The 23,749-nt window shown below is 41.9% G+C and overlaps 1 protein-coding gene across 2 annotated transcripts in view; it reads left to right on the top strand.

Annotated features, from left to right (window-relative positions):
• spag1 (sperm associated antigen 1) overlaps positions 1 to 20,887 on the top strand; it is a 47,547-nt gene extending 26,660 nt beyond the window's left edge. The window contains exons 11-19 of one of the 2 annotated variants that reach the window (XM_031903153.1): positions 1,697 to 2,083; positions 2,600 to 2,699; positions 7,443 to 7,595; positions 9,847 to 9,995; positions 10,516 to 10,657; positions 15,599 to 15,725; positions 16,179 to 16,340; positions 18,240 to 18,587; positions 19,964 to 20,887. In XM_031903153.1, the coding sequence (XP_031759013.1) occupies positions 1,697 to 2,083; positions 2,600 to 2,699; positions 7,443 to 7,595; positions 9,847 to 9,995; positions 10,516 to 10,657; positions 15,599 to 15,725; positions 16,179 to 16,340; positions 18,240 to 18,587; positions 19,964 to 20,101 (1,706 nt within the window). In that variant the 3' untranslated portion in view covers positions 20,102 to 20,887. 2 annotated transcript variants of the gene reach the window in all.
• The last annotated feature ends 2,862 nt before the right edge of the window (positions 20,888 to 23,749 follow it).

The following is a 23,749-nucleotide window of genomic DNA, read 5'->3' on the forward strand; positions in this document are numbered from 1 at the left end:
TGTGTGCCATATACAGTACATGTAAGCTTTCCACTCTGAGAGACTCCAGCGGGCTAATTAGTGTTGGGATTAATGCCACGTGAGGATCTAATGACATCCGTCTAACCCTGTATCTAGGATGCCATGTTCAGAAGCTGCCTGATTTCTGAGAAGCCCTTAATAGATACACAGTAACACTTACCTGGCATTCGAAAGATTGCCAAAGACAAATACAAAGGAGCACATTAAATCTACCTTTTTATAATTATTTGACAATTTTCCATAGTATTAGATTTAACATGCATGGGATAAATTGCCTGCCCATAAATATAGCTGCCTCTGGAGTGGGGCAACACAAAGCTGTGAAGTGAGAAGTAGCATAACTAGAAGCCATTGGCTTTCATTACCACTGTTTGTAGTATTCCCAGTTGCAAATTTTTTCTCTGGATCCATGGGTATCTTCTGCATCCGGGCTCACATATAGCATAACCCCCAAATTATTTGTACACGCATAGCAACATGCTGCATGGGAAGTCATATATTGTGCGTCCTGTAGATTTGCTACATGTACCCTGTCAGCAGAAACACAAGAGAGTATACAAGAGAGCTTATGTAATATTATTTGTCAATTAAGTAACTGTGCATTAACAAAAAACTATTAACTGGTGAATTTCTGATATAATTGTGCAATTGTTTGAAAACAAAGTAGCGTTCTGTTTGCAAAGTCCTAATAGATCAATAATTCAAACTGTGGTTCTTGAAAAAAGAAATTAGTGTGTGGAGCATAAAAATGTACATATATGTATATATTACTATTGACAGAAAGTTGAGTGCTGGTCTTCTCCCTCCCCCTCTCCCTCTCCCCCGCTCTCCCTCTCCCCCTCTCTCCCTCTCTCTCTCAAAAAATTGCTCTTTGCCTTTAAATAGGTAATCAGTAAATGCTTCCTGCTGATTGGTTGCTATAGGTGATTAGAGCAAATGCTGAATGTTTTAATACATAACCTCATAACGCTGCATACACCTCTGTTTAACAAACGTATTGTGATGGTGGAATTTCAGTATATATTTATTTTTTCAGTAATATTTCATTTACTAATGACATAATAGTTAAATTATATGTATGCAGTCATATTTTTTGTATATTATTTAAATGTATTGAAATGTATAATTTATATTTTTTCATATTATTTATTTCTATTGTTTTTATTTCTGCTCCAGAACTTGTGCTCTCGAAAACACAGCTTCAAATGAGCAACAAAATCAAAGAGGATAATGATATAAATACATGATAAGAGAATTATCCTTTGTTTTTTTTTAATAGCTAATTTCCTTTGTGTATGTGCTGTGATAGAGGCATAATGTGACCCTTCTGCCCCCCCCCAGTGATTAATACTCTTGCCATCTGTCTGTGACAGCTTTGGCACGCTAAGAGTTAGCTCAGGGAATGAGTATTGTAGTAGCCGCTCTGATTCTGTGCAGGGGCAGGGGCAGACATTACAGCCAGATGGTAACACGCCTGCCCTTCAGGGGACTCTCAGCACTCTAAGCTGCTTGTACTCCCAGCCTGGCTTTAACGTGTCCCTTTTACTGGTTTTTCTACCAAATATTCCTTTCCAGATCTATGAGCCGCGAAAGCAGTTCCTCTGTCCTCCCCTCCTATTTCTGTGCAATAGTCTGTTCTGCTGATGTAGTAACTAAGCCTGTAACTTCCTTGTAGAAGCCGGTGTGTCAGTGGGAGGAGAGCCAGCGGGGGAGCACAGTGACATGGGGAATGCACACAATAAGCCCTTTCCCAAGAAAAACTGCCCCAGGAGCGAGGAATGTGGGGCCCCCAGTCACACACAGAATGGAGTGAAGAAAGACTGCGGCAATGGACAGCAGCCAAGGAAACCATGCGAAGGGGACAGCCTTAAGCAGAACAGAGTGCCAATCCCTGGCACTGAGAACACAGCAAAGAGTGAAATTAAGGAAGTGAAGCCTTCCTCAGAGCCCCTTCCTACAGCGGCACGGCTGAAGTCAGAAGGCAACCAGCTGTTTAAGAATGGCCAGTTTGCTGAGGCTGCACTCAAGTATTCAGAAGCCATAGAAAATGTTAAGAACACACGTAAGTACTTAATACCCATTTGCTGCTGCCTCCCTTTTGGTACATCTGTTATCCTAAAGCACACAGTTACATCATTGCGATTAAACCCAATTAAACTATTAGTAGAACCTCTGTAAATAACATAGATACAAACTGCAGTGCAAGTTTTATGCTAGATTCTACCATACAAACTCTTGTCTCTTAAGCTGTTGTTAAACTACAACTCTCAGCGTCTCCTAACAGGCCTTGGGACTTGTAGTTGGAGAACTGGAAAGCTTCTTTGTTATCAGAGATTAACTGTCAGCTTTAAGTAGCCCTTTATTACATTAATACAGTGCTTATACTATATATATATTTATAATGCCCCCCCCCCCCCTTAGAAGGTAATACTCATTCATTCAATACCAGTTTTCTTGTGATTCCCTGAATGATCTGCCAGCGCTAGGCACGCTTTTCTTGTACTGTAAATACTGCATTGCCAGCATTCTGTGTTACTGCAGTGCCTCAACATTCTCTTACCTTCTCACAACATTTCAGGATCAGAGAATGCGGAGGAACTGGCCATCTTGCATTCTAACAGAGCTGCTTGCCACTTGAAGGATGGCAATAGCAGAGAGTGCATTGAAGATTGCAACAGGTAAGTGTGAGGGGGGCGATGTTTTTGTTGCATGCTGGGCTCTGCATTACCATGCCTTGCAGTGCTGCAGTTAATATTGCTAGAGAAAGAGTTCAAGGGTCAGATATCATGCATAGGAATTATGAAATGCATTGTGCCCAGGTTTGCAGTGATTCAACTTTCCCATTAAATGGTTACTGAACAGTGGCACCTACATTAATATAGCTGTTTACAGTAGTTAAGGTGCCCATATACCTCATATGATATTTGATGTGTGTATGGTGGGTTGACTATGCGACCAATATCGGCAAAAGCCTTGGATATTGGTCACCTCGTCCATCAAGCAGTAGGTTAATGCTGAATCATCAGATAGGGGTATAATTCTATTGTTTCTACCTGCATACAGTATCTGATGATTCAGCTGGAGTGGACAAACAAGCTTTTCTGCAACCAATTGTTATTGTAATGTGTATGGTCACCTTTAGGCATCTTGTGGTCTCCCCGTGTGCCAGAGCCCTAACATCGTTCTTCCTTGCCAGACTTAAGGTCCCCATACACGTTAAGATTTGCTCGCTTGGTGAGATCCTAAGAACCTAAGGGTGGGCGATATCAGGGAGCGTGTAGGCTAATTCGATTGTTTGGCCCTGGGGCCAAACAATTGAATTATATTGGCGGCAATGGGGCAGTCGGTTCGGGGACCGCATCAACGAGCCGATGCGGTCCCTGATCCGACTGAATCTTTTTACCTGGCCGATTGATATCTGGCCAATTTCAGGCCAGATATCGGTCGGGCAGGCCCCTCGTTTCTGCCCCTACACGGGCCGACAAGCTGCCGAATCAGTCACCGGGACATGTATGGGGACCTTAACTTTGTGCACAGCACAATCTATCTTTGCATTTAAACTTATGCATGGGAGTTGCCATATTGTTTGGTTGTATGGTAACCTTGCTTTATTACTTTATTCTGTGTCACTCAGTTGGCAGCTGTATGTAACGCAAAATATGAATAGATGGTTTGTGCATATTATGGTTTGCAAATATTCTATTCTGCAATAATTGTACTCCAGCAGTACTAATCAGTACTGTTCATTTAAGGCTGGTTAGCATGGGCATATTTACCCAAGTGCTCTCTGCATTGTATTTCCAAGCAACAGGTGTCACAGTCAGGGGTAACAGTATCACTGGAGACAAATATATTTGCTAAGCGCAACAGGAGCACTGTATCTATGGGACATGTAGGGATATGGTGCATGCATACTGTGGCCATCATTGCAGCTTGACCAATTACTGACTTGATATCCACTTTGTACACATCCAATTTTAAAAGGAACATATGATGACCTGATTTGTATCATCAGGTTAATATAAGAACAATGCGGCTGAAGTACCCTTTAAGACATAGGTCTTGCTATTGTGGCTATGGTTATAAATCGTGCCCATACAAAGAGCACAGGCCCAGCAGTAAAATGTCTGAAACCCCATCCTGCTTTTGATGGAGGGCATTAAGTGTGCCCCAACCAATTATATTTTTTGTGTTCATTGTTTTATATAAATAAAGCTAACGGTTCATATTAACCAAGTAATGTAAATCACTTTAGCTAATTTAAGGCTAAAGTCCCACAGAGCTATTTAGTTGACTAAGCCCTCAGAAATGCCTTTCCACTGGCACCAAAGGGAGTTGCCGCTGGAAAGGCCTAAGCGTCAGTTTGGTTTTCCAAAGTCGAGTGAAGTTGCCTGCAGGAGGGATCTTTGCATGAGTTCAGAAAACCAAAGTGATGCATAGGCCTTTCCACCACCCATTTCCTTTTCTGCTGGTGGAAAGGAATTTTGTAGCGATTGGTCATCCAGAGAAGTGAGATCTCGGGCGACTAAATTGCTCCATGGTACATTAGCCTTAAGGGTGCATAATCCTGACTAAGTGTACATTTAAAGCAATATTGTAGCCGACAGTTTTCCTCCAGCAAGGACTTATTCCCCACAATGCCTTGCACTCTTCTGTGATTCTCTACGGGTCTCTTAATCACAGAACATTATGGGACTGGCAGTCTTGGCTGCAGAGATCTAACTATTTTAATAGTACATGTAGTCAGAACCAGCAGTGAATAGAAGAGCAGGTTAATGTTATGGGACCATTGTGGAGCTTAAATTTGCTTATTGTTTGCTAAAAACAAACAATTACTGTCTATGTGCCGTCAAACTGTAATCATTTTTGTAAGGTGTGTGCAATGCTGCTGTTCTTGCATAGGAGAGACATTTCTATTTGAGCATTTCTGTTCTTTTTAACATTCTCCCTGTGATAATAACTATATTGGGACCTACTGCACATACTGTATCACAACCTTTGGAACCCATGTGCCTTACAAGGCTAAAGGTTGGAATGTGGTTTGTTAGGTTTTAATGGGTGACTAGTAAGTAGCAGAAACCAGTTTCTCGCAACCCATCCTGCTCGTTACATGGGGAGTTTGTGCTTTTGTTATGGTTACATGGGAGTGTACAAACATTTCCATCTCCTGTCACTGCTGCTTCTTTTTTAATGGTGACTTGACAGCTGATTAGTAAAATGGCTTGTTTATATGAGTGACAGTGATCCTTGCTGGTATGACATCAGGTACATTGTACTGATCTTCAGTGTCGGACTGGGATGCCAGGGGCCCACAAGAAAGCCTTAGCACATAGGCCCACTCTTCAAAATTATTTCTACTCCTCTCCCCATTCAATCTCTTTATTCCGCCGGTGTCTTTTTCTTATCACTTCATATTTTTAGCCTTGTTGTTTTAATACAGAAATAGGAAATAACCAGGGAATAGACCAAGAGTTTAGGAGCAGGAGGGCCCACTGACACCTGGGCCCACCGGGAGTTTGCCTGGTATCCCTGTGGGCCAGTCTGACACTGCTGATCTTTGCCCAATCTTATATAGCTAATTTACAAAATCAGCTTTTCCCTGGGTCCAGTTAGTGATGGAGATCACCTTGTATGCCCGGACCCTTAGGAAGAAAAAAATAAAAAAGTACAAATTTCTTGCCCTGCCCTCTAGTTCTACGAGTAAAACAAGGGGGCAGGAAATGTGCATTGATTAGTTTTTTTTTGTTGTATATGTTTAAAGATTTATACTTTAATTAGCTGCCAACCCCTCGGGCCCATATGCTTCTGGCCAGGTAAGGCACAGCACTGGCTGCGCTGGACTGCTTTGAGTGGTTGAATGCCATTCTAAACTTTGGAATGATAGCAGTAGCAGTGCTGAGCTGTGTCCTTGCTGTGGGGAGAGAGGATATGGAAAATCTTACATTTATACAATACATTTATGACAATACTGTTATACTGAGTGGGAACAATCATTAGCGCTCGGTAACATTTGCCAATGGATAATAAATATTCACCTTATTCTTAAAAAAAAAATGCAGCCTCAATGTATGTTTGTACTTTAAGTAATCAGATCAATTGCATGATGTATAGCTGCATAGAATCCCTTCAGTCTGCGGTTGCATATCATGCGCATCAGATATATTGGCCTGTAAAAAGGTAGAAAGGTAGAAGTATTGTATTTAAGAGCATTTTTCTATATAAAAGCATTTGGCAGTATTGTATTTACGAGCATTTTTGTATTTTGAGAGACCATTCCATGAAAATGTACATGGGAAAATCAACCAGATGCATGGGAAAGGCTCAGCAGCATGGTTATCAAAGCCTAAAGGTGGCCATACACAGACCAATAAAAGGTGCAGACGGTAGTTGGCAGCTTATCGGCCCTTGTATGGAGCCCTCGGAAAATCAGCCAGATGCCAATCGGTCAGGTTTATAAATCTCATAGGGGCGAGAAGTGCATTCATGCGGTCCTTGTCCAACAGCCTGCAGCACATCAATGTGATCAGACCATTTGGGTTGAACGTTCAGATCAGTCAGATATCACCCACCTCAAGATGGGCATATTGGGGAAAGATCTGCGAGTTTTTCAGCGTATGGCCATCTTACTGAGATTACATTTTAAAGCCTGCACACTGATAGCGCTCTGAGTTATGTGTCTTCTTTTAGTGATTACCATTAACTGCTGGGTTAGGTGCTGCTAGCTTTGTGAAGAGCTGTATTTTAAATGGTGGTGGCCTCTATGTAATAAGCCTGGACACTGCCCTGTCCCAACTGGCTCTTACACATAGTCAGGGTGTGGCTATTTGCCAGCTGACGTCTTTTCACCTTTATTCTTCCTTCCTGTGACTCAAAACAAACTTACTGCTAATCCTGCCTTGCTGAATGGATTCATGATCGGTGGTATTTAATTCAGTGAAATATTACTATCCCTTATTTTAATGGGCCAGCAGGTTCCCAAGCAGGGTATAACAGTGAGCTATTTACAATTAATGATGCCATATACAATATATAAGAGTAATACGAAGAAACCAGAGAATCTAGTCATTAAGGTGTCTATAAAACAAAAGGAATCAGCGTAAAGCATAAACTCCCTATCATATTCACACACTATGGTCAGTTTTATTAGTAGCCTGCCTGTATGTTTTTGGAGTGTGGGAGGAAGTCATAGTAACCAAAGGAAACCTACGCAGACATGGAGAGAACATACAAACCCATTGCAGAGAGTGCCCTGGCTGGGACTCAGGACCCTAGCCCTGCAAGGATGCTGCAGATGTGTGTAGTAGAAGTACTAAGCAAGTAGCACCTTTATACAGTTTGCCTCATACTGTTTTCTGATTTACTGTTTTACCCGCACATGTACAAGCATGTTACTATGATTTTTTTTTTTTAATTTCCTTAAGGGCATTGGAGCTGCAGCCATTCTCAGTGAAGCCGCTTTTACGCCGGGCGATGGCTAATGAGTCCCTGGAGAGATACAGACCAGCATATGTGGATTATAAAACTGTCTTGCAGATTGACAGTTCCATGCAAGTTGCACATGACAGTATCAACAGGTAACCATTGTTTATTTCTATAACCAAATGCAGTCTTTTAGGTCAAAACTGTGTTTTATGCCTTGCTCAAGATTTTTATTAACTGATCTTGATTGCTGTCCAGTTGGTGTGCCATTTTGGGATTCTTTTTTGGGCTTATTTTTTATAACTATTTAAAAAGAGAATATTTAAAAAGGTGAAATGCCCCTTTAATTAGAGTGGAACTCTGTCTACCGAAACAAAATTTGTTAAAGAGCCCCACACAACACAGAAACCCCTAATATACCCATTCTTTCAAAAAATCTGAATAAATACCATTTTATATGCTGAACTCCAGCTGCAAAACAGTTCTTCTCTTTCTGCATCATTTGAAATCCTGGCAGGGGAGAAGGGACTAAAACACTGATGTTACAAATTGTAACAACTTCTCCACAGCTTACAGACAGCATGCAGGAACTACATAACCCATAATGCATTGCACTGTGATGTTCTTTTCGTTATTGACATCACGTGTGCAGGGAATTGTGGGATTTTTGTGGAATTATGTTTTGTTTTAAATCGACCACTGTTACATTTTATTTAAGTCTCAAAGTAGTCAGTCAGATCAGCAGGGGAACAGGGGGCGGGGCTTAGGGAACTGATCAAAACCATATTATTACAATAAAAATCGTGAAAAGGCTGCATATTTTTTAATTGATGAATATTGCAAAGTTGCTGGAAATTACACAGAGAATTGCATTATGATGGTGTCGTCCTGGGATAATATGGGATTGCCTGGTTCAGTAAGGCTTCTTGCCTATTCTCTATACATTTCAGCCGACCTTTCAGGGGCAGAATGTTGTATGTATATTTTTATTTATATAGCACTACATATGTACGTAGCACTGTACCGCAGAATGCATAGTTTCCCTATGAGAAATTTTAATGACGACTGTCAACATGCTTGGTGATAACATTCCAGACAGCAGTGCACTTAGTATATACTACAACAATAATGTGCATTTTGGCAGTTGAGCGAATCACAGAAGCTATAATGTTTTTCCAACACAGCCTGGGCTGTACTGTAGTTATCAGGGGTTTTGTAGGAATCAAGTACAATATTGACTTTTGCTTGAGATTCTATTGCCACAAAATAATAGAATTCAGTGTCACAGTGTTAGTGTGAAGTAGCTCCCACTGTATTGGCAGGACACGGCTATGTGTGAGATAAGAGTATGCTGCCTCACATTCAGCCCAGTCCCTACCCATGTTTATTATCCTTTGTGCCATGCTTGAAATCACAAGTCAGAGCATTCTGGCTTCTTGTCACCAGAGGTGTTGCGAGATTCTTTAGAGGCCCCAGGCACATAATGAGCTACCAGCCTGAACATGCATACAGCTTACAAAATACATTCTAGACAAATGTGGAAATATGGAATATTCGTTATATTGCATGACTCAGTAGTGGGGTTTGCAGGAAGGAAGCTGATTGATATTCACAAGAGTACTAGCTGGAAATAGACACTTAAACTTTTTTTAATTAAAACTGCTTTTAATCATTATACCAGGCTTACTAGTACAGGTATTGGATCTGTTATCCAAAGTTCTTGGCACCCAGGAATATTTTGCCAAGCCACTTTTGATGATTGTTTACCCTTTACATTCCTTTTACATTTTTAAAACTCCCCGCAGGCCCCGCCCACCCATCCATCCCCTCCCCCGAGCTCTTGTAAATGAAACTTGCCTGTGGCACGTCGGGTGAGGGAGACCGGAGGATCTGTGGAGTGCCCTGTGGGGATCAGGTCTGGGCCGCAGGGGCCCACCAGAGCCAGGGCCCAACGTTTTTTTTCCCAGCGGCACAGTCCAACCCTGCTCACACCACTTCTTGGTTGTTAGGGTAATTTGGACCCTAGCAACCAGAAATTGAAATTTCAAACTGCTGAGCAAAACATAAAACGATTCAAAAACCATTCATAATAAAAAATGTAGACCAATTGCAGATTGTCTCAGAATATCACTCTCTACATATACTGAAAGTTAATTTAAAGGTGAACAACCCCCTTGAGGGAGGGAGTGAATGCTGATTAAGTAAGATGACACAGAATCAACACAAAGTTTATGATTCCCCTCATAAGCCACATGCTGCCTGGTGAACCATGTAAAATCCATAAGGCTTATGGGAAAAGGAAGTATTTGTGTGGACTCCTTAAGTTTATGAAAATAATGCCAATGTTTTACCTAAATTTGGAACATTTTATTATTTCTTTCTTACGGTTTTGTCTTTCTCTCATAGGATTACAAGAACGTTAATAGAACAAGATGGGCCCGACTGGAGAGAAAAACTGCCCCCAATTCCCACTGTACCGATCTCCGTTCACCTACAGCAACATGGAGGTGTCCCTGCTTCCAGTAGCAGCCAGCCCAAGATTCTGGTGGAACATGGTACATATACACAGCACTCAGTGGATATGTACAGTGGTGCAGGCTAATGTTTTAAATTCTGTAACTGTGACAAGGGCACAAGTATCTCATTAGGTTTATGATGTACTTTCCAACAAAGCTACTTGAGAACTAATGTCGTACTCACTAGCCCTTTGGCTGTGGATGCTGGGAGTTGCCATTGACGACAGTAGCAGAGCTTTTTTATAAAAGGGCATTTACAAATATATATATAAAGACTACATGTTCGCCATTCTCATTTGTACACACCCTGCCTCCGAATGAGTATCTGTGGGAAAATGTAAAGCGATACTGCACATCATGTGGAACGGAAATGTAATTCCATGTCCCTTAACATGTAGATTTTCTGCTTTTAAAACTAGAATCAGTGCAATTATTTGAATAAAGTGGTATTATGTTCTGTTTTAAATGCTGCATATGGAAATGTATTCTGTGTGAAATGGCGCTATTTAGACTTACCTCACACGACTGCAGATTAGAATAAAAGTTCTGGCCTGTTTAGGTAAATCGCCCGAGGAGATGTTGCAGGCTCTGAAAACCGAAGGCAATGAGTGTGTGAAGAAAGGACAATACAGAGAGGCTGAGAAGAAGTATAGTGAATGCTTGAAGATAAATGCAGAAGAATGTACCTTGTACACAAATAGGTAATGTTAAAGCCCACTCAAATGCACTGTATTCATGCTCTGTATTGCAGCCAATATTCCTGTTACCTTTGCTTGGTGGAAGGTACTTTTTTTGCAGGGCTAGGATCAGGGTCGGACTGGGATTCAAAATAGTCCCTGGCATTCCAAGTACACAGAGGCCCAAACAGCCCCCACCAGCCCAATAAATAGTGAATCTCTATCACATCTTACAGCAGCCCCTCCTGAGTTTGCCAGAATCCACAGATGCCTCTCCAGGCTTGAGTCAGAGTGTTACCAACACATATGCTTACAGACCCAGCATTAATAAAATATGCGGAAAACACAATTTAGCTGCAAAAAAAGAATAGTTAAACACTTTTAATTTATTTCCAGGGCTGTATTAACCCTTATTTACATTTTTGTTAATTCGAACGGCACAGCCTTCCCTTGAGGGAAAAAATAACTAGCAAAAAAACTCACCCTTTACTCTCATCTTTAGAATCTTGTGAGGTTTTACACATAGGATAACATTGGCATCCTGGAGTTCTGATCCCAGCCGCCTGCCTAGCAGCAGTTATGACCAGGTCGTTGGCCTGAGGTACAAATAATCAGACCTCAAGGTGGGCATATGATTGAAAGGTCTGCTCTTTTGTCCAGCTTGAAATGTCAACCAGCCTGTACACCTGATTCTAGCATGACTAACCCACTCATGGGAAGGAAAAGTTGGTCAGTACTAACATTAAGTACAGTGAAAACTTAAAAAGTTAATCATGTGCACAGAAGGTTCTGTAAATACAGAGCCAACAGCATCATCTGTGTCCATAAGGTGTAGGGTTACTTCTGTGTATGGGCAAAGCTCAGGCCAAGACAGGCAATGTGTCCCATTCTGGTGCCCCTGTTAGGAGAAAACTGCACCAACCCAGGGTACTTGCAGCGAGCGCTTCCTTTTGTCGTCAAAATCCCTGGGCTGGCGCATGCGCAGTAGAGTGAAATGCTGACTTTTTTTTTGTTAAAGTTCGCCTTTTCAGTCTACTGTGCACACGCAAAGAAGGGAGAGGTGACCCCGCTCACAGCTACCCCGGGCTGGTTCAGTTTTCCCCTAACAGGGGCACCAGACCGGGGTAAAAGGTAAGCCTAACATTTTGGCAACCCCAAGTGACTTAGCCTTTCCTTCTCCTTTACGGGATAATAAAAAGATGATAAATCCTCTTAAAATTAGGCTAATTTTTTTTTTAAGCCAGGGTTTCTTAACCTTTCTCTCTGAAGACTCTGAATAAGTCTGGCACTTAGCTTTATGGCCCAATCATTGTATGCCCTATTGTAAAAATAATTTTAACATTATTAAAGGGGATTGTGGAGAACCACCCTGAGCAACATGGCAAGGGCCTTGTGAAAATATTAAAGGAGCCTCACACACTATATACAACATGCAACATCTTGACGAAGGGAGGGTTCACCACTAAGCACTGACACACAGGGGTCAGAATAACTGGGGTAAGCTTCTGCCTGTGTGTTATACAGAGAGTAAGTGGCTCCTTTAATATTTTGTGTTCATCACATGTTGCTACTGTCAGGTGAGGGTCTACACCACCGTTGCAGTGTGTGTATTGTAGGTTGTGCAGCTGCCAATACTTGGAGGTTTGCCAGGAACCAGATCATTTTTACTGTTCTGTATTGAAATACCTTAGGCCAGATTTAAAGGTACTATACCACCATTTTAAAATGTAATTTATTTTTGAAGATGAAATGATTCATTCTGTTGTGGAAAGTAATAGTCTGAATCCTTTCTCCTTGAATGCCGTAAGCACCACGGCACAGATTCAAACAGGTAACAGTGGCCAGGGCTGCTGCTGAGCATCTTGCTCAGAACTGTGTTAACTGCTCAACCCAAGTATCAGCCTTGGGAAAGCTTAGTTTGAGTAGAGACGGAGTATTGAAAGGTAAGATAGAATTACCAATAAGTAGAACTAAACACTGGCCAAGTAACCAATGAATAATATATAAATGTTTCAGTTCAATCATGGGTGTCCCTAGACTTTCTGTATTGAGTATTGGCTTCTCACATTAACCAGTGTTTAGGCCAAATCATAGGGTAGCCTGAGATCCCATTACTAAAAGGACTAGGCCCCAGACAGCTCCAAAATTGTTACAAGGGCACCAATACATAAAGGAAACAAGAATAGTAAAAACAACAGTTCTACTTGAAAAGACTCTCATCAGCATTTGAGACTGAATTCATATAGGAGTTACTCCAGGACTCCCAGGTTCACAAGCAACAACGAGAGAATCTAGCAAATCAGTAAACTACTATGTTTCTATTGTAAACAAGTTAGTTCTCCAGTAGGAAAGTCAGTATCTGGCCTGATGACTTTCATTGAGGTAAATAAGTGGCCGCTGGCTAACCAATTAGTGGCAAGGACTTCACATTGTCTTGTATCCAAATATTCAGCATTTTACCCAACACATTCGGAGTAGCACATTCTCACTCTTGTATCTAACACTTCAAGCATTCTCTTTCACAATCTCTACAATATACATGCCAAATTCTCATTGTTGTATTGAACAAATTCTCATCATTCTGTCTGCATTCTGTCCATTATCCATAACATTCTCTATCTGCCTGCCATATCCTTTTGTATTGAACAAATTGTCAACATTCTATCCAAGACATTCTATCCATTATCCCTATTACATACTCTATAACCTGCATGCCAAATTCTCACTATCAACATTCTATTCATTATCCTTACCATTCTCTGTAACCTGCCTGCCACATTCTCATTATTGTATTTGAAGGAGACATATTGGATAAATGGGAAAACCCTAATTTTGTAGGCAATTATGAATAATATACGGTGCTGGTTTCACTTTGTGCTAAACATTAATCCTATCTGTAAAGATCGCCCCTTTATTGGAGCTCCCTATAGATCCTATCCATTCTCTGTCCGTGTTTGAAATGAAGGGTGGACGTGTCCTAACGGTCCCAGCGAAAAGCACAGTAGGAGGGGGAGAGCCAATCGCAGCCTTGCACTCACACAAGCAAAGACAGGCTTCAGTTCCCTATCAGGTCAGCCTAGCTGCTGATTGGTTCCTATCCTGCAGTGCGTGTACTGAGAGCTGCCGGCCCCCTGCACATCTAGAGAATTCAGACAGCAGGAAGTGGAACAGATGGGCGGGACTAGTGAGGTTTTGGTGGAATTTCTCAATAAATCAGTTCGAAACACGACTTTAAGCACAATCCTTCTATATTTAGAGAAATATAATTCACTGGTACATTCCTAATTTTGATAGGATATGTCTCCTTTAATGTATTCACTGCATTCTATCCATTATACCGAACATTCTCTAAAACCTGCCTGCAACAGTCTCACTTTGGTATTCAATAGGGCACATTTAATGAGTGAAGTTCCACCTCGGGAAGCTTCGCCACACTTTGTGCAACTGCGTCAGGTGGTAATTCATAAGGAATACACTTATTCACTAAAATGGGAATTTTCCCCAGTGATTTTTCACTAGTGCATTTTTCCTAGCGAATTTTCTCTAGCTCCACTATTGGAGAAAATTCCCTAGTATATATATGTGAGCTAGTGCTAATTTAAATCAGTGGCTATATACAGGACAGATATGTGTATTTATTAATGATGTTGCTGAAAGTGGGCAATTATTATAGTGGGAACAAAGTCAGATGCAGAAAAAAAAATTATGGTGACAGTTTAACAACAACAACATTAATAAGCTATTTCTAACAAATTAAAATAATATTTATAATCATATGAGCATTTAAAAAGAAAAATCTTTGTGGGGGGGGGGCAGTTTGCATGTGTAAAATGCAAAGTCATTAACAATACAGGAAGTATGAAAAATATAAAATATTTTGTCAAATATGTTTTACATTTACAATTTATATAAAGGATATTACTTTAAATATGAAAAAAAAACACATGCAATTTGATGCCAGATGTGACGTTATTGTTGGAATGCAGGATTTTATATCATTGATAGTCACTTTGCGGATCTAGTTTCATCAATTCGCAAGTCAGAACCAGGTGCAATAGACTTTGACGAGACGGGGAACAAAGAGAAAATTTCGCCCTTGAATAAATTCCTGAATTTTCGCTTCTTTGTCTGGGCGAAAAGATGGGAAAATGCTCAAGCGCTTAGCTGTTCCGCTAGTAAAAAGTCTCCTTTGCCCTTTAGTGAATCGCTGCGAGTTGTCGTTTTAGGATTATTCTGCCTTCAGTAAGGATTATTATATTTTAGTTGGGATTTAGTAAAAAGTACTGTCTTATTACTACAGATGCAAAGGAAATTATTATAATCTCTTGTGTCATCAGATACAGTTAAAAATGTTTTGCACATTAGCATTTTTCCTTTAATCTCCATGTATGCCTATAAATGTGCTGTTGTATCTGATATTGAATATTTTAGAGTTGTCACGGCGGTTTTGTAGCTGCTGATATGCAGCGGGTGTGAGATAACTCTGAGCCGTGTGAAAACACAAGGCCAAGACCACAGAACCCCACACACACAATACGGTACTTTCCCTGTGTATTTGTAGTCTGAAATGCAGACCATATCATCATAAAGAGTCAGTAGAGTCGGCTGTTATAATACAGCGGGCACATGGAAGAGGGAAGCCCTTATTAATTATCACTTTTGTTTATTCCCATTAGAGCCAAGCAATAATTAGCAGCAAGTAGGCAGTGGCTCCTTCTCTATTAAATGTTTTGGTTTCCCAGATTATGGCAAAATAAAGGCTGGAGAATGTCACTGTATTAAAATGGAAGTTATAGGTGGTTTTGATTGTGTTCTGGCAGCCATAAATCATATTGAGCTACCGCTGGTCCCAAAGGCAAAGATCAGTCCACTGTGCAGTTCAGCTTAACCTTTAAAGCCTGATGGGAACAGTGACATAGTGTGCAAATGTTGGGCATCCAGCTGATATTACACTTTCCATTGCAGGGCCCTGTGTTACTTGAAACTGAGTGAGTACGAGGCGGCCAGGAAGGACTGTGAATGCGCTCTGCAGAGGGACGCTTTAAATATCAAAGCCTTGTACAGACGAGCACAGGCCTACAGAGGATTAGAGGTAAATGGGATGAATGAGCTGCCAAAGCATTACAGCATGGCTTCCGAATTCAGCCCAGAAACACAGGCAGTTTATTGTTTTATTGTACCAGGAAATAAGTGTGTAATGTCTGGGTACAGCTTATAGTGGGGGGATCCATGGAATTGGCTAATTTGTTATTTATTTTCATTATATTTATTGTTTTATTATTATTTTGTTTTATTTTATTTATAAAGAGACAATTTATTGAATAAAATAGTGCCACCAATAGATCCTTCTCTGACAGGAACAGGCATCCAGTAACTCTCCATAGGATTCTGGGACTTTGTGGCCTGCAGAGCAGTTGCACAAGATTTACTCTGCATTTTGTTAAAATAACCTATGTGCTAGATTATTTCCTGTATTATGAATAGTAATCCCTTAATTAACTGTTTTTTCTGCAAAATAATATGACAGTCTGACTTATTATTTAAGGATTATCAGGCGTGTGCTAATGATCTCCGAAAAGTCATCTCTGTGGATCCTAGTATTACAGAAGCAAAGAAACTGCTGGATGAAATAGCTCCCTTTCTTACAGCAGCTGATGGTCTTGTCAAGGAGAAGGAAAAGCAGAGAAAGAAGATCCTAATAGAGGAGGTATGGCACTCCAGCAGTTGTATGTAGAATTTGGGGAAGCTTAATAATGTACCATTAATATAACTTGACTGGGAAGGTGTCATAGTAGCAGTGGGATAACAGCAGGTATAGTAGGGAGAGATGGTGCCTATAGTAAGCAGTGGGGGGATAATAGCCTCTGGGAAGGGACTGGGGCTGTGGGATAGCAGGTATAGTAGGGAGAGATGGTGCCTATAGTAGCAGTGGGGGGGATAATAGCCTCTGGGAAGGGACTGGGGCTGTGGGATAGCAGGTATAGTACGGAGAGATGGTGCCTATAGTAGCAGTGGGGGGATAATAGCCTCTGGGAAGGGATGTGGCTGTGGGATAGCAGGTATTGTAGGGAGAGATGGTGCCTATAGTAGCAGTGGGATAATAACCTCTGGGAAGGGACTGGGGCTGTGGGATAGCAGGTATAGTAGGGAGAGATGGTGCCTATAGTAGCAGTGGGAATAATAACCTCTGGGAAGGGACTGTGGCTGTGGGATAGCAGGTATAGTAGGGAGAGATGGTGCCTACAGTAGCAGTGGGGATAAAAGCCAGGGACTGGGCTGTGGGATAGCAGGTATAGTAGGGAGAGATGGTGCCTACAGTAGCAGTGGGGATAAAAGCCAGGGACTGGGCTGTGGGATAGCAGGTATAGTAGGGAGAGATGGTGCGTATAGTAGCAGTGGGGATAATACCCTCTGGGAAGGGACTGGGGCATAGCAGGTATAGTGGGGAGAGATGGTGCGTATAGTAGCAGTGGGGATAATACCCTCTGGGAAGGGACTGGGGCATAGCAGGTATAGTAGGGAGAGATGGTGCGTATAGTAGCAGTGCAGATAATACCCTCTGGGAAGGGACTGGGGCTGTGGGATAGCAGGTATAGTAGGGAGAGATGGTGCCTATAGTAGCAGTGGGGGGATAATAGCCTCTGGGAAGGGACTGTGGCTGTGGGATAGCAGGTATAGTAGGGAGAGATGGTGCCTATAGTAGCAGTGGGGGGATAATAGCCTCTGGGAAGGGACTGTGGCTGTGGGATAGCAGGTATAGTAGGTATAGTAGGGAGAGATGGTGCCTATAGTAGCAGTGGGGATAATAGCCTCTGGGAAGGGACTGGGGCTGTGGGATAGCAGGTATAGTAGGGAGAGATGGTGCCTATAGTAGCAGTGGGGGGATAATAGCCTCTGGGAAGGGACTGTGGCTGTGGGATAGCAGGTATAGTAGGGAGAGATGGTGCCTATAGTAGCAGTGGGGGGATAATAGCCTCTGGGAAGGGACTGTAGCTGTGGGATAGCAGGTATAGTAGATATAGTAGGGAGAGATGGTGCCTATAGTAGCAGTGGGGGATAATAGCCTCTGGGAAGGGACTGGGGCTGTGGGATAGCAGGTATAGTAGGGAGAGATGGTGCCTATAGCAGCAGTTGGGATAATAGCCTCTGGGAAGGGACTGTGGCTGTGGGATAGCAGGTATAGTAGGTATAGTAGGGAGAGATGGTGCCTATAGTAGCAGTGGGGGGATAATAGCCTCTGGAAAGGGACTGTGGGTGTGGGATATAGTAGTGAGAGATGGATGGAGAGACATTTAGGTATATTTGCACCAAGAAAAGAGAATACTGTCTGATCCACTATCTTGCACGGCTTGTGCACAACTGTGCTCATTAATTAATTGCATTAGAATGATACACCATGTCACTGGATTTATCCTCTGCTGGATAGTACTAGTAATTGTTGCTATACACAGCCCCATAGTCCCATAGAGCTATGTCCCCATTGCAGCCAGGTCCCTGTGTGCAAGGTATTGCACAAAGTTGAGAATAAGGACATTTAGTGCAGTGAAAGTGCAGTGTAGGCCTGGGCTGGTTACAAGCAGTGCTAATAACTGTTACTCTTCTGTAGGTGAATGAGGCCAATGTGGATGGGGAAGTGTCTGATAATAAACACTGCAATGGGCAAGAAAGGAGTGCAACAATGGCAGCCACAACACGGTCTCCCATTACCAGACCTGCCAACGCCTATGAGTTTGGCCAGCAGTTAAATGATATAAAAGTGAGGAAAGACGAGACTGGCTGTGCGGAACTCTTGTCTGTCACCGAGCCAAAGGACTTGCCTGCGCTTATGAGCAACAAGTTAGAGGAGGACACTCTGCTGCTAATCGTGCGCTCCATGAAACACAGTCTGCTTCCCACGGCCCCCGCTCTGGTATTCCAGCATCTCTCCCACCTGAGCAAAGCCGAGAGGTTTAAGGTATGTGCCGGTGTGTGACTGAGCCTCTGCCATTGGGCTTACGGGCTCCTTCTCATTCCAAAACTGATTGGTGCCCCACAGAGGGATTAGTCGCCCACGAATAGTCTGCAACCACAGGCCACTAATCTCTCCACCTTTACACCAGCAACAAAGTGAATCGTTTGTGTGACGCGTATGCCTTTCCACTAGTCATTTACTTTATTGCCGGTGGAAAGGCATTTCAGGGAGAATAGTCGCGGTAGCAGAGATTAAGCGCAGGTGACTAATCTCCCTGTGGGCCTTGAGCCTGAGGGAAGCTGAAGTGCAGGAAGTTATTCTTGGGTTTAGCTTCTCCTTCTCACTGGAAATAATGCACTGTAGGTCTGACTTGTGCTCTGTGGACTATAGGTCTCATTGTCACATGACTGGAATTCAGTGACAGGTCAAGGGGAGCATTTTGAGTGCCACTGAGCAGATCAGTCACAGCAATTCACCATGTATTTATATTACAACTTAGTAATTACTATTATTATTTAACCATTTACTCACTCACTGAGCCAGTTATGTTTTCTTTTTTTAATGTAATAATATGGTTTTGAACAGTTCCCCAAGCCCGCCCCCTGTTCCCCTGCTAATCTACTGGGCTCACTGCTGATTTCCTGGCGCTTCCCCCTCTGCATGATGCTGCTCTCCCCCCTCAATGACGATCACATCTTATCAATAAGAAAAGGAACATCACAGTGCAATGAATTGTGGGTTATGTAGTTCCTGCATGCTGTCTGTAAGCTGTGGAGAAGGTTTTTACATTTGTAACATCAGTGTTTTAGTCCCTTCTCCCCTGCCATGATGCAGAAAGAAAAGAACTGTTTTGCAGCTGGAGTTCAGCATATAAAAATTGTATTTATTCATACTTTTTGAAGGAACAGATGCGTGGGGCTCTTTAACAAATTATGGTTCGGAGGCTTGAGTTCCCCTTTAATATGCTGCATTTCATTATTACTGATCTCCAGACAAATATGGATGATTCCCATCTGTGTGGTGCTGTAACAATAGAAAAAATGTTACTCCATTAAAGGGGTGGCTCACCTTTAAGTATGTTATAGAATGCCCCTTCCTAGCAACTTTGCAAGTGGTTTTCATTAATTATTTTTTCTAGTTTTGAATTATTTGCCTTTCTCTTCTGACTTTTTCCAACTGATAAATGGCGGTCGCTGACCCAGGCAGCTGGAAACGATTATTTTATTGTTACCTTTTATTACTTATATGTAGAGCCTCTTCTAATAAACAGCTAAATAACTGGAAAAAAATTGTCTACATCCTGCTAAAAATTAATTTAAAGGTGAACTACCCCTTTAATGGTCCTGCCCGCTAACATGCTTTGTGTCTGTGCCTTACAGATAGTGATCATGCTCTCCAGTAAGAGTGAAAAGGATGAAATTCGGGATCTCTTTGATTCCCTCGCTCAGAACCAGAATGGGGATATGGAGCGGGAGGCCATACTGAGTCTGGCAAAGGAATACGACATTTCCCTCTGAATTTCTATGCACAGTTCCACTGGCACGTACCGCTGGGGCAGGCTGAACTATGCAATAATTACGCATGAATGGTATTTAAGTCATATATGCAATCTCCATCCAATAAGAATGTACTATACTTGCCGCCAATATTATGCACTGAACTTTATGTCAGTATTGTAACGAAATCCAGGGAATGCAGCGGGGTTTCGCCCCAATTTGCCCCGTTTGCATTATTCCTGCCACAAGTTCATTCTGCAGCAGGAATTTCATTACCAAGTAAATTGCCCTATTGACTGCGCTGCTGCCAGAGGTGCCTGAACCCCACAATCAATTGCTCTAACTGATTAATTGCACGTTTGCTCTGCTGAGCAGCTGCGGCAGGGAGAACGCTGGCTTTGCCCTCCCACTGTCATGCCCAGGTTTAGCCACAACTGGTTCTCATTTGTTATCATATTTATTCCCATACCGTTACTATTTCCATGGATAGAAGAGACACACGTTCCAATACAGGAATCACTAGGAACCCCGAGCAAGGCAGGGGTATTTGTTTCCCTGTGTGTAACTATGAGAAGCTGCCGTATGTACATACCTCTAGCATTACAGTCAGAGAATACGTCCCTGCTGGTTAGTTAGTAAGGGACATGTAACAACCGCTGTATATATTTCTGCTTGACCAAATAAGGATCTTTGTATTTAAATACATGTTTTATTCTTTTTGCTGTGAGCACAGGAGACGTCGGTATCTCTGCTGTTACATATTTATCACATTGACAATGGTAAATATTTTTACATCTAAGCCAAAACCCTGTGTGTGTGTGTTTTATGGCTGGATAATGTCACGTATCCTTATGGTGCTTTGGTTATGCAATCAAGTGGTTTTCCCTTTCTTCCTTTCACAAAGCAGCAGCAGTTGCGTCGTACTTTACAGATGGGATCCCATTGACATTGGTCAGACAGCACTGCAGGGTCTCTGAAAGGGTAATTAGCCGAGCAGTGGGTACAGTGTTAGTGCTGGAGTGTGACACTGGTGCCAATTAGGTGCCAGTACACTAAGCAGTAGGGCTATGCCCATAGCAGTTACAAGATACATTCTGTGTCTTCTGCTGGATAGAAAATGGCAGCACTCACAGAATAAAGGGAACCTCTGTAGAGGGGCCCCCCTCTAGGAGCCAGGCAATCGATCAAAGTAACAGATATTCTGCTCATAGAACCAGCTAAGGCCAAGTAAGTAAATACGGTTATGTCGCTATTACAGCCGTAAAACTGGTCCCACTGCACCCCTGCAACTAAAGGCTTGTGTCATGTCTGTTTTATCCGCCCAAATAGGCTGCCCTTTGTGTATATAATTGTGTAATATAATCAGCTTCCCTCTGTTGCTCTGTAACAATATCTGGGGCGGGTCAGTATTAGTGGGCACATAGAGAACTATAGAGCGCACAATGTCTGGCAAGAAAGAGAGAATGGGATTGCTCTCTATTAATTACCTCTACAGTATGAAATGAGCAAATGTAATGAGCTTCCTGTGATTGTAATCTCATGGGGACTCACACTGCTCTCTGCTTAGGGATCTTCTTTATGAGATATTCCCAGCAGCAGCTAGGGACAACTCACATCCTATCCAGGAACAAGAACCTGCTGTAAGGTGCCCAGAGCTGTGCCATAATGAGCCGAGCTTTCAACTATACTCTGTATTATCTAAATGTAAAGTCATGTTATTTGACATGGTTGATAAATACCATTTGCCCTTTAATTTGGCATGGTATGTTCTTGTTTGATGTTGATTTCAGTTTGGCACTTGGGTTTGTCACCTGTTTTTTCCATCATGTCATCAGAGTCCCCAAATCCAGAGCAGTTATCAGGGGGTCTTACAGCTGGTAGGGTGCCCCTCAGCCCGTATGTTCCTCTTGTACAGATGAAAAAGTGGTTCTCTGGTCAAAATGTATTGGCCATGTTTTCCTTTTGTATCCACTGCTACTAATCTCTGTTACATGTGGTTTCAGCACTAAGAGTTAAATGTTGGGAACTGGCAATGCAATAAAAGGGGGGGGCTGGGAGTGAAAGTAACTCTGCTGGGGTCTATTAAAGTTGCCGAGTCTTCCCCTTTAACACTTTCTGTTAGATAAGAGGAGTGTCTGAAAGAATACAAATCCAAACACAAATGGGTATATTTATCATGCTGTGTAAAAAGTGGGGTGAAGCATTACAGGTGGTGTTGCCCAGGGCAACCAATCAGCAATTAGATTTCAATAGTTAGAAAACCAAGGCAAAACATCTGATTGGCTGCTATGAGCAACATCACCGGTAATGTTTTACTCCACTTTTTACATAGTATTATTACAATTATTATTAAAATTTATTTATAAAGCACCAACATATTCCGCAGCATTGTACAATAATATATGATAAATATACCCCTAAGTTGGCCCTGGGATACAGCCTTAAGGGGAAATATAATATCAAACGTGTTCAAGATAAGCCCAAAAAATACAGTAACTTTAGCCTCCTCTAGTGTCTCTGTGTGAGTACAGATGGTTTAGTCCCACTCCCCTATCTTTATAACATGCTGAAGTCCTCCCATAGAGCTCAGAGCGACCAGGATTCATGTAAACTTGCTCAGAGCACTTTTACTATTTATCTTTTCTTTTTGTGTTTAAGACATCAGATTTTAAACTGCTAATATAATTGGTTTTTAAACATATATAATTCGTTTGATACAACAGCGCCACCTGCTGGTCATTTCGGCTACCTTGGCTGGAAATGAATTCAGCAAGAAACAAAGACTTGTGCTAAAAAAAAAAATAAAATAATTTGTGATGTTGCTCTAAAAACATCTGGGGAAAAACGCGGCATTGTGGGTAAATAACATAGCCAATTGCACTTAGCTACTCCCTCTGCAGGTGTTAATGAGCCCCAGTTGGTGAATCCACTGCTCAATAACTTGATTTTCTAAGCGGAGCAATGGCACAAGAATGTAATGACCAGCAGGTGGCGCTGTGGGCTGCGGTAAGGAACCCGATGTGCTCAGCGGCCTACAGAGTGCAAGTAGGCAACTCAACGCTAGAGGGAGCACCTACTTCCGTACAAATGTGAATTCCCATGAGAATTAGCCCTTGGCCCACTGAAACATTCTCTGAATAAGAGCTGCCCAAATGAAATTTTACTTTACCTTTTAAGTCTTTATTGGATTAAAATATAAGTTCACTTTATTTGTTTTGAATGTTTTTAATCATTAGCTTTCCTGCTCCATCACTCTATATGGCTGAGGGGAGAGTTTTAGTGTCACTTTTCATATTGCACATTATCCTTTTCAGGCCCTCTCCTATACAGTTTACAATCTCATTTTCAAACTTCCTGTTGCCAGGGCTATTTAAACCCTAGCAACCAAAGAGTTGAGAAAAAAATATTGCATTAAAAAAAAAAAAAAACACACACACACAAAATGAAATAATTAAGACTAAATTGTCTTAGAATAATGGCCTCTACATCACACTAAAGTTAGGTGAGCTACCCAATAAATGGTCTGAACATCATTTCTAACCTCTCACCTTTCATTTTCCATTTTTTCTTTCGCCACAGGAGGGCGCTGTTTCAGTGGATCCAAATGTCACTGGCTGCAGCCCTTATTCTGCCAGTGCAGGAACAGCATTGCAGGGTTCAACTCCCACC

The sequence above is a fragment of the Xenopus tropicalis genome, chromosome 6 (genome assembly GCF_000004195.4).
Source record: "Xenopus tropicalis strain Nigerian chromosome 6, UCB_Xtro_10.0, whole genome shotgun sequence".
Lineage (NCBI taxonomy): Eukaryota > Metazoa > Chordata > Amphibia > Anura > Pipidae > Xenopus > Xenopus tropicalis.